Source organism: Neovison vison, chromosome 1 (genome assembly GCF_020171115.1).
Source record: "Neovison vison isolate M4711 chromosome 1, ASM_NN_V1, whole genome shotgun sequence".
NCBI classification, from domain to species: domain Eukaryota; kingdom Metazoa; phylum Chordata; class Mammalia; order Carnivora; family Mustelidae; genus Neogale; species Neogale vison.
The window spans coordinates 142,512,866-142,529,417 of NC_058091.1; the positions used below are offsets into that span (position 1 = coordinate 142,512,866).

Consider the following 16,552-nt stretch of genomic DNA (forward strand, 5'->3'; position numbering starts at 1 on the left):
TGAGGAGTCTACTGGTCTCTCCAACAACCCTCCATGCTCTTATTCTTGTGCCTACTCCACCACCAAAATGAGTCTCTCCCCAATCCAGATTCTTTGACATTGCTGGTAAATTTTAACAGATCAAGTAAATTATTCCATGCTCACCAGTTAATGACACAAGAGCCAGGAGAATCGAAGCCCTCATCTTTTACCTCTCTCAGGAGTCCTAATTATTACAATCTCTGCAGAGAATCCCCTCATCTTTGTTCTCTAGCCCAAATGACTCTGGCAGAAATGACTCTAAGGGAAGGAATATTAGGCCACAGTTGTTAAGCTAGGAGATACATTAAAACTAGAAGGATCTTTCCCTCATACTATTCCATACAGGTCATCCCCAGCACAAAACTAGCTCAATGAAAAAAATTCAGTGACCTTCTTGCAAGCCCTCTTCTGCAAGGAGAGAAAAAAATTAATACACACTTCAAGTAGCATTCATGTTTTGTAAATTTTCTGCCGTGGCTCAAGTTGAAAATGTTCTCATACAACAATAACGTGTAAATATTTCTTTATATGTTTTCAACAAAATAACTGCAGAGTTAAAAAATGTTTATAATAAGATGTTGAGGAAAATAACCTCAGGGATTAAAGATCGACTATTTTCTCTTAAACCAAGGATGTATTCTTTTTCTTTGACCTCTTAAATTCTCGTTGAGTACTGAAGAGATAAGAATCATACCATTTCTGGCCTCTTAATGAACTTTTGCTTTGTTTTGAGCAACTTAAGCTATAAACAGGAAATGTCACCCTGACCAAGAGAATACGATCACTTTTCATGAGTAAGTTGTTAGCCAAGCTTTTACCTCTGTTATGTAGAATTTACCTGGTGTAGTGGTATCTAGAGACACTGTAGCTTGGTGGGTTACAAACAACAGAAACTTATTGTCTCACAGTTCTGGAGGCTAGAAGTCTGAAATCAAAATGTTGTTGGGACCACACTCCTCTTTAAAACTGAAGGGAAATCCTCTGTTGTCTTTTCTACCCTCTGGTAGTCAGCAGGCAAGCTTTGGCATTCCTTGGCTTGTAGTTACATGCCCCAATCTCTGCCTTCATCATCAGAGGACATTTTTCCTCTGTGTCTTCATATGGCCATTTTCTTAAAAGGATACCAGTTGTATTGAATTAAGGGCTCACTCTCCTCCCGTATGACCTCATCGAATTTAATTAATTCTATCTGCAGTGACCCCATTTCCAGATGGAGTCATATTCTGAGGCTTTAGGGGTTAGAACTTGGACACATCTTTTTTAGGGGGACACAATTCAACCCATGATATTTGGGATCTGTGATTTTATTGGAGAATGACTTGGAAACCAGGCGTTGCTCTCTAGAGAAGCGGGCTTCTCAGGTTAGACTAGCGTTCCACTTTCAGATCATGTCTATAGGCCACTGGGCTCCCCTTCAGAGTGTCATGGTGTGTAGAAGGATCACTGAATCAAGAGTATGAACTCCCAAATCAGAAACTTTGCCATCTAGCACATATGGCGCTTTGTGCTTGACATAATAGATCTGTCATCCGCTGTGTTAGAGAGGGTAAAAACCTTAGGTTTTTAGAGGATAGAAGCACCTAGCCTTGCTGTTTATTGTGAATATATATTTGTTTAAACCTTAAACAAGAATGTATCTGTATATTGCTTGTAAAATAAGAATATTTTAATGTAAAAGCATAAGGCTTTATCATTGTAAAGTGCTCACAAATTAATATATTTTTATATTTGATAAATCATAACCAATGTCTTAAAAATATTGAGATTCCTTCCAAAGTACCTACTGCTTATCTTAGATTTTGCTTGTGCAAATAAATGGCATTTGAGACAATTGTCCAGAGCACTGTCATAGGTCCACATTCTACCTCTTTCTTTTCTTCCTCTTGCCTTCCACTCGTTGCATTTGCTCTTTTTTTCCTTTTCCTGTTTCTTTCTCTTAGAGCTCCTTCTCCACCCAACGGCATTCCAAAGAGCACACAGGATGCTCCAACCCACCTGCTCACCGTTGACATTGGGTGTTACGTGTGTGTGTGTGCATACCACTTAAGAACAAGACTCGTGAGTACCCAGAGGGATAAACCTTCGCTTTTCCTCATGGATATTCTTCCAGTTTGGAAGGATGAAAGTTAAGGTCAGCTCTAGGCAACACTCAATTAAGGGAAAGATGTCCCCATGAGTTTCCAAGCGTTGAAAGCAAAGACCTGAAAAAGACTTGCTGGACAGGCTTGGATTACATTCCTACCCCTGGAGTCAGGATAAAAGGGCTCACCTCCAACTAAATCACATGGTTCCTGGCAGTGAGGACTAGGGGTCAGCAAGCAAAAGCAGTAGATGCTTTCTGATATCTACAAGCCACACCCATGAAAATCTACATATATCTATTTCTCCAGCAAACACTGACCAAGCAAATACAGTGGGGTGAGTACCAAAAGTCAAAGTTAACTGAAGAAAAAAATATCTTCTCTCCAGATGTTCACAGTTCAGGGGCGCCTGGGTGGCTCAGTGGGTTAAAGCCACTGCTTTCGGCTCAGGTCATGATCCCAGGGTCCTGGGATGGAGCCCCGCATCGGGCTCTCTGCTCAGCAGGAGGCCTGCTTCTCTTCCTCTCTCTCTGCCTGCCTCTCTGCCTATTTGTGATCTCTGTCTGTCAAATGAATAAATAAAATCTTAAAAAAAAAAAAAAAGATGTTCACAGTTCAGTGGAAAAGAAAAAAGAAATCAATGGATTATCATTTTAAGTCATATGTTATGGAAAAGAGAAGACATCTCCATCTGCTTGGGTGGTCTGGTCTAGTTCACTATGATATCTCACTTAGATCAGAGGTTGGCCAACTCTTTCTGTGAAGGGCCAGACAAATATTTTCAGCTCTGTGGCTTAAACTATATTGCAACTATACTCAACACTGCCCTTGGAGCTCCAAAGCAGCCATAGACAATATGTAAACAAATGGGCTTGGTGATGCTGTAATCAAACTTTATTAACAAAAACCAAACTTCGAATTCCATTTAATTTCTCATGTGTCATAGGATATATTCTTTTGATATAGAATATACTCTTTTGATTTTTTTTTCAAACATTCAAGAATAGAAAAAGCTAAAATATCATTCTTTGATTGCAGGGTGTATAAAATCAGACCCAGGCCAGATCTGACCCGGAGCCAGGGTTTGCTGACCTAAATTATTGCCATAGTCCTGGTTCCTCCAATACATTCTCCATCCTGCAACCAGAGGGGCCCTCCTTAGACCAGATCTTCTCATGTCACACATTGTGTAACTAGTGTTTGGAAAGCACCATGTACTGCCTTACATTACAGACTTATAATGTATTATTACATATAGTTATAATGACATCATTATTATTCTGTATTAGCTAGCCTCTATCTTCAAGCCTGGAGAAGACATGTTTAAGTCTGTTTCTCACAGTCATAGTTTCTAAATTGGAGTCTGGCACAAAGTAGATGCTTGATAAACATTTATTGGCTGGATGAAAAACATTGGATCTGAGCAGAGGAGGTGTTCCTTGAGCTGAGTCTTCAAAGATGAGTAACAGTGTATAACTTTGACAGGAAGGGACAGGCATTTCCAATCAGACAGCTGTAGCCGTCATGGAAGAGGAAAAGAGCATTTGAGGAACTCCAGGTAGTTTGGTTTGGCCAGAGTGCTGGTCACCAGTGGGGAAATGATGTGGGGTAGGACTAGAGAGAGAACCTGAGAACTTGTAGGCTGAGCTAAGAAATTCAGTCTTCCTTAATTCCTCAGGTAATGGGGAGCCCCAGAAAGACAAAGTTGGTCGGATTGACATTTTAAAAACTTCACTTAGATCTCATTGCCTGTGGAGGTAGTCTAGATCCAATTAAAGTGTCTGAGATGAAGTAGACAAGATCATCTTGGCAGTAGAACTGACTGGAGTCTGGTGCCAGGTTCACGTTAGGAACTGAATTTGGAGTCTGCAGTGAGAGTTCAAAAAAGTAAAGACCATGCAAATTAAGGACATGTTCGTGGAAACACAGTGAAAGTTTCATACTTGAAACTCGGGGAAAATAGCCAGGTTGGAAATAGAGAATTGGGAAAAGCCACAGCCTATAAGTATGTGCCCACTCACTAGCCTATACTAGATTTACTAGCCCATGCATGGCTATTTAAATTTGAATTTAGGGGCGCCTGTGTGGCTCAGTCGGTTAAGCAATATCCTGTGGCTCAGTCCTGGGATCGAGTCCCAAATCGGGCTCCCAGCTCCGCGGGGAGTCTGCTTCTCCCTCTGACCTTCCCTCTCATGCTCTCTCTCACTCTCTCAAATAAATAAATACAATTCTTATTAAAAAAAAAAAAGAAAGGAAGAAAGAAAAACTCTTAATCCTAGAGAACAAACTGGTGGTTACCAGAGGGCAGGAGGATGGAAGATGTGTGACTCAGGTGATGGGGACTGTTGAATCACTATATGGTGCACCTGAAACTAATATAACACTGTATGTTAACTAAAATTAAAATATAAACTTAAAAAGAAAAAAAAGGAAAGGTAAATCAGATGATGGTGAGGAGGCAGCATTGTTCTTCAATCTCCCCTTTACGCCCGTATGAAAAGAGAAAGGACATCTACAGAGGAAAACCAGAACCCCATGAGCAATGTTGATGACAAAATTTGGCGACAGAGTAACCCCACGCGTCCCAAAACAGAAATGAGAGGGAACAGACCACCAAGTGCCATTGAGAGCTGCATGGTATCAGCGCCTGTGTCTGGGAAAGGAACAAAGAACAGGGTAGAGCCTGTTGGACCTTTGAACAACGCCCAAAGAGCCATCAGAACATCACAGAAATGTGAGCAAAGTGGCATGGTAACAGTGGCTGAAATTGGGGGGAGGTTCTGCCCCCCAAGAGCAGGTGAGAGCAAGGACCGTGGTAGGATGGTCTGGTAGGAACAGTCTAGTCTCTGCCTCTCAAAACCGTTGGGGTTCCCTTTCAAGACGGGGAGACACCAAGTAGGGTGGGCTAGGAGAGATTCAGAACTGACCAGGAAAGGGGTCAGTTAAGTGTCCAGCTCTTGATTTCAGCTCCTGTCATGATTTCAGGGTCATGAGATGGAGCCCCAAGTTGGGTTCAGCACTGGGCGTGGAGGCTGCTTAAAATTCTCTCTCTCCCTCTCCCACAACCCCCTTCACAGGCTCCATCTCTCTAAAAACAACAACAACAACAACAAACAAACAAACAAAAAAACACCACACACACAGAAAAGAAAAGAAAACAAAAACTGACCAGGAGAGGCACAAGGCAGAAGAAGGAAAGGGAAGGTTTACACTAGACTGGAATAGGGGTGGACGGGTCGCCAAAGGAAATCTCAGAAAGTAAGCCTCCTTCCTCATGACAACATGGAAGGTGGAGCTCTGTGAAGACAGACAAGCTTATCTGAAACCTTTTCACTCAAGTCTGAGAAAACAAATTTCACAGACAGAAAAGTACTGAGGACAAACACGGCGGGGAAAAAGAACATAAGGAGCATGAATGATCGCTAAGAGGACAAAACAAGGGCTAAAATGGCCTTGGGCACCTCAGATTTGCCAAAGGAATCAAATCTGAGTCCGGTCCATACTATGGATCCAGCCGCAAAATCTGCAGGAAATGTGGGAGACAGAGCAGAGGGGGTAACTGTACCAGGAGCGCGCATTCTGCCGAATTCAAGCCTTGAGGTTAAATGGCCCAAATTCCTTGAATGAGTTCCTGGAGCTGATATAACAAATGCCCACAAACTAGGAGTCTTAAAACAATAGAAATTTATTCTCTCCCAGTTCAGGAGGCCCAAAGTTTGAAATCAAGATGGCGACAGGGCTGTTTCCTTCTGGAGGCTCCTGAGGGAGAATCTGCTCCATGCCTCTCTCCCAGCTGCCCGTGACGACGGGCAGTCCTTGGTGTGCCTGGGTTTGTGGACACATCCCTTTGTTCTCTGCCTCTGCTCCGTATCTCCTCTACTTGCTCTTCTCCCCTTCTCTTCTTAAGTAACTGACCTTGGATTTAGGGCTCATCCTAATCCAAGGTCATCTCCTCTTAAGATCCTTACTTTCATTATTCTGCAAAGACCACTTTTCTACATGAGGTCAAAGGTAAAAATCAAAGGTTCCAGAGGACATACCTTGTGGGAGGGGCCACCATTCAACCCACTGCATGCGCCCAGATAAATCCTAAGGAAAATAAAAGGATGGTTGTGGAACCATAGATCAAAAGAGACTTAGACGTATCAGCATTTTCTTTAAATGGGCAAGATGAAACTATCGTTTCTAAAGATGCGTATTTAAATGATGAAAGTTTAAAAAACATAAAGGGAAGTAAAGACTAAAAACATCAGGCTGGGGACTCCTGGGTGGCTCAGTCGGTTAAGCGTCTGCCTTTGGCTCAGGTCATGATCCTAGGGTCCTGGGATCGAGTCCCACATTGGGCTCCTCGCTCGGCAGGGAGCCTGCTTCTCTCACTGCCTCTGCCTGCCTCTCTGCCTGCCTCTCTGCCTGCTTGTGTGTACTCTCTCTCTCTCTCTCTCTGACAAATAAATAAAATAAAATCTTTAAAAACACCAGGCTGATGGTTAAGTTTTGGTGGGAGGCCGGGGGCTGTGGTCAGGATGGAGCATGTGAAAGGGACTGCAGGTCGATGTCACAGTTGCCCAAGAAGCCAATTTATAGGGCAAGAGATTGCTAGGTCATGGATGGACGCCTGTGGGAGTTTCTCCAATTGCGTCCTGAGGACTGCCTGCACCCCAATTAGCCTGTTTATAATAAGGCACATTCCTGGGCTCCAGTTGGAGAGGCAGATTCACCAGAGGTGACTGAGAGCCACGCTCTGTGACTAAGCTCATCCCAGATTTATTTAAAAACACAAGGGTCGGCTCAGTGGGTCCGTCCATTAAGCATCCGACTCTTGGTTTCCCCTGAGGTCATGCCCTCCGGGTTGTGGAATCCAGCCCGGAGCTGGGCTCTGCACTCAGTGCAGAATCTGCTTCTGCTTCTGCTCCCCCTCTTCCTCTGCCCCTCCCCATTCACACACACTGTCTCTCAAATGATTAAATAAAACCGTCAATAAATAAATAATAAAAACACAAGAGTTCAATCCAAACAGTACCTTCCTGAACAAAGAGCTGAAGACAAGAAACTCGATGCTGATATCTAACCCACAATCTGTAATAACCATAATGGTCGATTTTCTAGGATAAGCACCTAGAAATTTTGTTATTAGTGTCGGATGTGGTGATGGCTTACGGACAGGCTCTTCCTAACCAGGAAGAGAAAACGGAGAATATTATTTCTATGTGGGCAACTAACCGAACTGCACTACAAAATCCCTAAATTCTTAAACTAGTCTTCTCCAGATCCTCAAATTTTAAAGCTGTATACTGTAAACCCAAAGTGGCGACCGCGTTTGGAAGAACTGGGATTAGAGGCACAATTTAAACCTCCCACTGTTCCAAAGACTTTCTGGGCTTAGGAGCCGTTCCTTTTGTTTCCTGAGTCTTTCTATCTGAAGATTCAATATCGAATTGCCACAAAACTGTTTAATGGTACTGTTTCTTGGGAATTACTTCTATCGGTCTGAGGGATGTGGGCAAAACTGTATTTTGAAATTGAAAATGAGGGCTTTTATAATCAGAGAAAGACAATTATCATATGATCTCCCTGATAATGAGGAAGTGGAGATGCAACGTGGGGGGTTTGGGGGGGGTAGGAAAAGGATAAATGAAACAAGATGGGATCGGGAGGGAGACAAACCATAAGAGACTCTTAATCTCACAAAACAAACTGAGGGTTGCTGGGGGGGAGGGGGGAAGGAGAGGGTGGCAGGGTTATGGATATTGGGGAGGGTATGTGCTATGGTGGGTACTGTGAAGTGCGGAAACCTGGCGATTCACAGACCTGTACCTCTGGGGCTAATAATACATTATACGTTTATTTAAAACTTTAAAAATTACAAAAAAGAAAATGAGGACTTTTAGAGAGGATTAAACATCCAGCTTTATATATATATAGATAGATATAAACATATCTATCTATCTATATATATATAGTATGTGTGTGTGTTTGTGTGTATACGTGAGTGACTAGGAATTCTGAACTTGTTACATTAACTGGCAGGATGAGAAGGGGCAGGAGGATGAGAAAGCCCCATCTAGGCATTTGGACACAGGAATGGCAACTCCAGCTGTAGCCAGAATAGGAAATAAGGGGAAGAAGGCCAAGGTCACACAGCTGACTCTGGCTCTCAACCTCTAATACTTGAAGATATTAACCTGGAGGGACTTGTTAAATAAGATTCTTGGGCCCTGACTCAAAGGATTCCAACTCATTAGGACTGGGGAGAGCTCAGGAACCTGCATTTGGACGAACTCCTGCAACAAGGAGACCTGCAACAAGTCTACTTTGGAAAGTCTTCAGCAGGGGCTCGAGCCCCGGCTGACAATTAGTGTCACTGGTATCCAGCAAGGAATGGTCCCTTGGCAGCAGCACAAAACAACGTGAGTAGCGGCGAAGAGGTTTGAGCTTCGGGTAGGCAGGCTAACAGGTTGAATTAGTCCCCCAGGGCTGCCATAATAAATTATCGCAAACTGCGTAGCTCAGAACAACAGAAATTTATTCTCTCACCGGTCCAGAGGGCAGAAGTCCTAAATCTGGGTGTCGGCAGGGCTCTGCTTCCGCCACAGGCTCTGTGGAAGATTCTATCCCTGGCCTCTCATGGCTTCTGGTGGCTGCTGGCATTTCTTGACTTGGAGCTGCTCATTCCGGTCTCTGCCTCCACCTTCTCAAAGTCTCTCCTCCTCTGTGTCTTTCCGCTGGGTGTCTCTTCCAAGGATATTGGTCATTGGATTTATTTGTCGTGGGACTTTGGGCTCGCCCAGGTAGTTCAAAAGGATCTTGAGATTCTTGACTTCATTACATCTGCAAAGATCCTTTTTCCAACTATGTTCACACTATGGGTTCTAGGGGTAAGGATAAAGACATTATTTTTGGAGGGGCCACCATTCAAACCAACTGTGCAGGCCCATTTTGTAACAGCTAGCTGCCTGGGCCACTGTCGAAGCAAGAGCAAGGGGGTGCTGATTGGCAAAAGCAGTTTGGCTCTAGTCCAGATCGGTCTGACCTTCCAGAGAAGGTTAGGAAGGCTCAGACTTAGGAGCCAGCCAGGAGCCACTGAGATGGGAGTGGGACAAGCAGCAGATAGGACTTTATTTTATTACCCTGAACTTCTGGGTCAGGATTCCGGAATCCCTACTAACCAGAACATGCCAGTGCTCTTACCCTGGGACAAAGCTAAGCTGCGTGGCCAGTGAACAGCCAAGGGCAAAAGGGAAGATTTGAGGCTGGGAGTCAGATTGGACGACACAGAGCTACAAAGCACAGTCACACAAATAAACAGAATCATAAATAGCTCCCACTTATCGAACGCCTGCTATGCTATATGCCCGGTGCTTTACATTTATTATTGCCTCTTTCATCATGACCTTGTAATATGGGCACTGCAATAGGAGTTCACAGAGAACATACGAGAAAACAGGCTTTTAGAGATTAAAGTTATGTAACTAGTAAGTGGCTCCAAAGCCCATTATCTTTCTACCAAAACATGCTCCCTGTCCACAAATCAATAGCCTACCTCAAATTTTAGCATCTTATTTTCTGCCGCGAGACCTAAAAGGACAAAACGTTTGCTTTCGACCAAATACCCTACATTAAAAATATAGCTTGGCTAAAGGAGAAGGACGTCAAAGCTTTCTAAACCAGAATCACCAGTGTGGATGTGGATTATGAACACAGTCCTCTGTGGATGTCCTCGTAATCCCTCGCTGGGCGCTCCAGCTGGGATTTTGCATACAGTTCCAAACCCTGGGCTTGTCTCTCATCATAAAAATGCAGGTCCGTCACAACTCCCCCACAACCCTCACTGCCACCACCACAAGCACGCCGCCAGCCATGTCCCACAGCGGGTAATATCCACATAGTGACGGTACTAGGGTTCTTTTTCCATCCATGATGGAAAGCAGCATCCATGGAACACTAATACATTACACTTCTAGTCCAAAAGAATTGATGCCCTCTGAGTACCATCTAATCTGCCCTAAAGAGAGTGTCAGTTTTATGATAGGTGTCAGTAAATGTTTGGGGACTAGGCCACGTGTCCTCAACTAGCCAGCATGCAAGCGCAAAACCTACCTGAGCCAGAGGCCAGGTTTGATCAGGTAATAGGACTTAAGTATTAAGGAGTCTGAGCCTCCACTGACCTATCTGTCTAGGCCTTTCATAATACTGAGTATATGCGTTTTTGGAAATTACTATTAATAATAAGAATCATAACCATAATAAAGTTTTGGATCGAAACACCAAGAATCGTGTACCCTCATCACCCCGTGAACACCAGCTTAGCAGCTGTTTTGTACAATTCTCAGCGACTGGAATGGTAAATGAGGACTGACTCGTACACCTTTCCCCACGTTCCTGCAGGGGTCCCTTTTCCTGTGCTGTCTCACAGGGGCAATCTTCGATTTTAAGACCCATGAACAGTTGCATCCATGCAGAAGTCCATTCGGCCATATAGACTTTGGGTGACCACTTATGGTATGCTAAAAAAAAAAAAAAAGTCTTTAAAAATGTTTTGGAATGAGTCTCGATCGCCGCGTTTGCTTTCTGACGGAGAACTTGGTAGGAAACCGAGATTGTCAAGCGCCGGTGTCTGGGCGCGCAGCGTTGGCTGGGAGCAAGACGTCACCGTGGGAAGCGTGCACTTCTTCGGGTTCTTGCCTGGCGGATTAGAAACCCGCAGATCAGCTCTAGGTTAGCTCTGATTAAATGCCCTGGGTGCTCCCGGACCGGGAGGGGTCGGGGGGGAGGGGCATCCGCGGGTCTCAAACCAACACTCGTGGTAAGCGTTCGCTCCAGACCTTGCAGAGTTAATTGTCACTTCGACCCCATCCAGGCTCCTAATGAAGCCACCAGGAAGGATCTGGAATGCTAACTCGAAGTGGTGCCCGCAATAGCGTCAGCCCAACCTTCTGCCCCCACGATCCCGTCTGCCCACATGCTTCTGTCGATCAGCCTGGGCCTCGGGATCAGCTCTCGCCGCGGCATTGGTTGGAATTCAGGAAAAGAGAAACCCACGATTTAAAGGGCTCCGAGCCCACCTGCCGGGCATCGTCCGCGTGGTCCAACTTGCCTTTGGAATGTATTTGGGAGAACCTCCAGCTCGTGCACATCTACTACACTGACTGGCCAGAGGAAAGAGAATTCCGGCGAGTGTCCCCTTGGTCACCTTGACGATTTCTAAAAGCGAAACTTGCGCTCCAGACCGGATCCTCACTGAGTCTGCGGGGCGCTGAGCGCCTGCCCAGGTCAGCAGCCCCCGCCCGACTCGCGGGCGGGGACCGGGCGGAGCTTGGACAAGGCGTGGTTTTCCGTGGGAGAGAAGGAAAGGCTTGGCCCCACCTCCTAAAAAACCCTGCTCTCCCCCGACCAATCAAGGAGGCCTATGCAAATAGAGCCTCTGTAGCCCCGGTAACCATGATGCACGGTGGCCAACGGAAACCGGCAAGTCGCGGCCCTGCGCCACGATTGGGAGTTAAGTAAGGAGGCAGCGGCCCAATGGGCTGTGGGAACGGGCCTCGCCGGGTTGGAGGGCGGGGATATGCAAATATGGTTTGAAAAGCCGGCGGGAAATCTGAGTTTCGCGGGAGGACCTTGGCGCGTAAACCGTATCCCTTCATTCATTGTCAGCAGCAGCTTCCTGGAGCCATTTTTCAGCTGCCGGCCGCAGCACCCGGGCTGCCGCTACCGCCTCGCAATCCGTTGCATCGGCCGCCCCCGACGCCTCCATCCCCCCTCGGGGCCCGATATCCGTGCGGCCGGGACCCTCCTCTCTCCAGAGCCCCGATTATTTTTGGCCCCCGGGGCCCGTGCGGTGCGGAAAAATAAAAAGAAAAGAGAGAGAAGGGGCTCGGAAGCGCCGGGCGGGGAGGAGAGAAGGAGGAGAGACTTGGAAACTCCGACTGCAAATAATAAAGAAATTGAAAACAATACATTAATATACCATAGCAATAAAAAGAGCAGGAGCGAGAGATGAGAAAGGGGATCCAGCCCGCCCTGGAGCAGTACCTGGTGACCGCCGGGGGTGGGGAGGGGGCGGCTGTCGTCGCCGCCGCCGCTGCAGCCTCCATGGACAAAAGGGCACTGCTAGCCAGCCCCGGCTTCCCCGCCGCCGCCGCCGCCGCCGCCGCTGCTGCCGCCCCGGGCGCGTACATCCAGATCCTCACCACGAACACTTCCACCACCTCCTGTACCTCCTCCCTCCACAGCGGCGCCGTCGCCGCCGGCCCCCTCCTCCCCAGTGCCCCCGGCGCGGAGCAGACCGCCGGCAGCCTCCTCTACACCACGCCGCACGGACCCTCCAGCAGAGCCGGGCTGCTGCAGCAGCCACCAGCGCTGGGACGCGGCGGCAGCGGCGGCGGCGGCGGCCCTCCGGTAATGCCCTCCCGTTCCCACCGTCCCCAGCCCGGGCGGGAGGTGGGCTCGCAGGGCGCGGGGTGGTGGGCGCGCTGCGGGCCGCCCCGGGACAGCGCGGGGCCGAGCGTTGCGGGCCTCGGCGGCTGCCCCTCCGACTGGGTTTTATTGTTCGACTTGTGCACTCCCCTCTGCGCCCGGAGGGTCGGGGGGCTCCGCCAGGCGCGCGGGGCGGCGGGGAGTGCGTTGGCGCGGACCACGTCAAACACTCAGAAACTTTTGGCGGCCCCCCCGTTCTTTTCCTGCACTTTTCCCTACCCCCACCTTCCCCTCCCCTCCAACTCGAAGCTTCCTCTTTCTCGGGCGTAGGAAGGGGTCACGCCCCGGATGGAGAAGGGGGTGGGGGAGGGAGTCGTGAACTGGGGAGTGGGGGACTCTGGGGGCTGGAAACCGGGAGACTGTGGGGGTGATGGCCCCCCGCCGGCCTCGGAGGCCCGTTAGCTGCCGGAGGTCCCCAAGGCGTGCTCGGGGCGCAGGGGCTCTGCCATGCGGCGCTTGACACATTTGGGGATCTGTAACTCCCGGCAACAAAGGGGCTGGGGGAGGCGGAGAGGGGTGACGGGGGAGGTGGGGCTGGAAGCCGGGTGCGAGCTGGGGCGTGGGCTGTCCGGGGGTGAGGGACTCGCGGCCAGGCGCCCCGGCCTGGGCGCATCCTGGCGGCGTCCGCGGCGGCGCCCGCGTGGCCCGAGCGCCCGGGCCTTCCTCGCCGGGCCCCGGGCCTGCCCTTGACCCGCCTCTCCCCTTGCCCCTTCCTTCCCCGCCCTGTCCCCCTCCCCGCCCCCCGGCGACGGAGGGCGGGGGCAGCCGTGTTCCCGTCCCGCCGCCTGGGTCTGTCCCTCTCCCCGGGACCCGCCGGTGACGTTTCGCACACGTGCGCGGAGGACGCGCCTGTGACTGGGGAGGAGGCGGCGGCGGGAGGGGGCGCTGGAGGGGGAGAGGGGGGCACCCACTTCCTCCTGCTCGCCGGCTCCCTGGCCTGGGACGGTCCCGGCGCCCTCGCACCCGCCCCCGGCACGGCCGCCCTCCCTCTGCTCGCCCTAACCCCCCCCCCGCCACGGGCGCCCGCCCTCGCCCGGCGCCGCCGGTCTGTTCGGCCCTCCGGGCCCCCTCTCCAGCCGGCCCCCCCCACCTCCCCCGGAGCCAGGCTGGTTTCGGAAATGCCCTTACAGCAGCAGGTTAGTGACCGGGACGGCTCGGGGGGCTGCGGCCGCCGCGGGGGCACCGGATTCTGTTGGGGGCTGAAGCCGTGGGGGTAGGCGGTTGAGCGGGGTTTTGGAGTGGGAACGGGGGGTTGGGTGCTTGAGGGAAATGAGTAAGCAAGAAAAATCTAACTAAGTAAATGCCCCGGCCTCCGGTTCTAGGAGCCTCGGGCCGGGAGTGTCCGCCCCGGGGGGTGGGTATGGTGTTTACGTGTATTATTTTCCTAGGGGGCCGATGGATGGGCGATCGAAAAGCGGAGGGGGGCTTCTCGCCAATGGCCGAGTTGAGCTCTGTTTTCTGTCTTGCTTCCCTTGTGCTGGAGGGGGAGGGGGGCGGGTCAGAGGGTAGGGTGTCTGTAGGATTCCCAGGCCACCCGCCGCCCCCTCCCTTTGTCCCTGTAATTTATAAAGCGCCTTTGAGAGATGATTTAGGTCAGTATGCGGCTTCTCTTTTTGTTGATACTAGAAAGAAGTGTGGCCCGGAGCTCTCTCTCCCCTTTCTCCCTTTCTCTCTCCTTCATTCCCTTCCTCCATGCCTCCTGTCTTCACCCTCGTGGTGAGGCTGGGCCCCCACGAGGCTAGAAACGAACCCGATTCGCCTGTGGTTGATAATACCAGTCGTTGACCTCACCTTGTCTCAGTTCCAAATGGGTGTATATTTCTTTTTTCTTTTTTTGGGGAGGGGGGAGAATCGGGATTTTGCAGGGTTCTTTAAGGAAGTCAGCACCTAGGTAGCACTTTGGGAAATGAGATGGGCTGTGGAATAATGAAAATTTTGTAATTCCCTTACTCTTTCCAATTTCTCCCATGGTTGGATCCTAACTGCGTTCCAGCCCGGCAGATACTTGCTGAGGATGTGTGATATAGTCTCATATAGTCTCAAAGAAGCTCATCGCTTTTTAGTGACAAGGGTCTGCCAGCAGGGGGGAGATAGAGTGCCATGCCTGCTCACGGACTGTATCCAGGATGCTGGATCTCAGGCACAAGAATATTCCATGCTTTTAGCATCAAGTACTGTTAACTTCGTCTGACCACCTCAACACGTTTAGCATATTTTTTCAAGCTTACTGGCCCCTTACACAGTTCTCTTACTATATCATAAACCTAATCTGAGACAGCCAGCTATTGACATGTTTCTTGGATTGCATTCAGATTTATGGAAGAGTAGTTTTGATAATGGGAAATTATGAGACCACCAGATTGCTGTGTTCTTTTTTTTTTTTTTTTTGAATCTTAGCCTGCTTGTCAAGACTCCAAAACTGTCTAGCCAAACTTACATGTAGTTCATTGTCTTTAAAGTATAAAAATGATCCTGTCTTCCAAGTCATTTCAAAACTTTTTCTTTCTTTCCATGAGATTATTACTCCAGAGTCAGGAGCGCTAAAGATAAGGTTTGAGTTTCTTATCAAAATTATATTCGACTTTTATTTAAGTCTTGAAATTTTGTTCATCTTCTTTCCCTGAGGCAGAAGATAGCTTGGGGATAGCTAAGTGATTGGCTGAGCACAGAAACCATTTAAACACTTTGTGTCCAAGAAGAGGTTGAGAACTCTGTTCTGCTGGCCAGATTTGTAGACCCACCTGGTTCCTATTCTCAAGGATGTGTAACAACTTTTTACAGGAACAGATCCTCACCTTTTTTTAGTGGGAGAAAATATATGAGTACTCCTTACTAGCTATCTTGCTGCTATTATTTATTTACAAGTTTTTTGATCTTAGGCAAATCAGTTAATTTCTGCAAAGCTTTCCTCTTCTGTAAAATAGGAACGATAGCAAGGTTAAGACTGAGGTTCTTTTTTCTTTTGAAGGGTTCAGTATGATATGCATGTAAAACTCTTCCCACAGTGCCAGGCAAATAGATATCCAACAAAATCAGCATTCAGAAATGTTATTTCTTTTATAACTTAGAGAAACAGTGCAAGACTTTGCATACACGTCTTTCTTTCCATATGAGAGTAAAAGGGTTGAAAGTTTTCTGAGGTGATATGTAATTAACGATACCGAATTCATTTGGGTTTTTTTTTTTTTAAGATTTTATTTATTTATTTGACAGAGACCACAAGTAGGCAAAGAGGCGGGGGGGGGGGGAGGCAGTCTCCCCACTGAGCGAGAGCCCGATGTGGGGCTCGATCCCAGGACCCTGAGATCATGACCTGAGCTGAAGGCAGAGGCTTAACCCACTGACCCACCCAGGCGCCCCTCAAGCAGAACCTGCTCTTGAACCATGGGTAAAACAGGGACATGTCCGTAGGACAGGACTATATAGAGATAGTGTTGAACGGCCTGTACATGTTCTTGTGCCCCGAGCAGATCAACTCATCCTCACGTTTTCGCCGGGCCTCCATCTCTCCCATGACCCCACGGACCTGCTCCCTTGTGGGTGCCGTCGGTGCCCCCTGGCTTTCAGCTGTCAGCAAGGCCGAGGCGTGCTCTAGGTAACCTCCTTTTCAGCGGGTGAACTATGGGAGATGGGAGCGCTGTCGAGGACCGGAGCCGGAGTGCTGTTTTCTGAAGCAGAAGGGGCTTCATCATTTCCCACCTCTTCTAAAAAAGCAGGTGCAATTTATTTCATCCTCCTCTTAGAAAATTTGGGATCTATTCATGCGAGAGACTAGTAGCCTTTCACATCTGATTTAATTTAATGCAGTCACAGCAGCCTCCTGATTATACTTGGGGAAAGAACCCATAGCACTTGAAATCTCGGTGTGAGAATGGGCAAACCAGAGATGCTGTAGCTGGGTCTGCTTTTTCCTGTGCAAGTATGAAAGAAAAATGCCGGGTTCCTGTGGTTCTATACTCAATAATCTTGTTTCTGCT

At 48.6% G+C, this 16,552-nt stretch overlaps 1 protein-coding gene across 2 annotated transcripts in view; it reads left to right on the forward strand.

Moving 5' to 3' along the window:
* The first annotated feature begins 13,621 nt into the window (after nt 1-13,621).
* E2F3 (E2F transcription factor 3) overlaps nt 13,622-16,552 on the forward strand; it is a 72,811-nt gene continuing 69,880 nt past the window's right edge. For both annotated transcript variants that reach the window (XM_044259693.1, XM_044259702.1), the window contains exon 1: nt 13,622-13,711. In XM_044259693.1, coding sequence (XP_044115628.1) covers nt 13,694-13,711 — 18 coding nt within the window. In that variant the 5' untranslated portion in view covers nt 13,622-13,693. The remainder of the gene's footprint in view (nt 13,712-16,552) is intronic.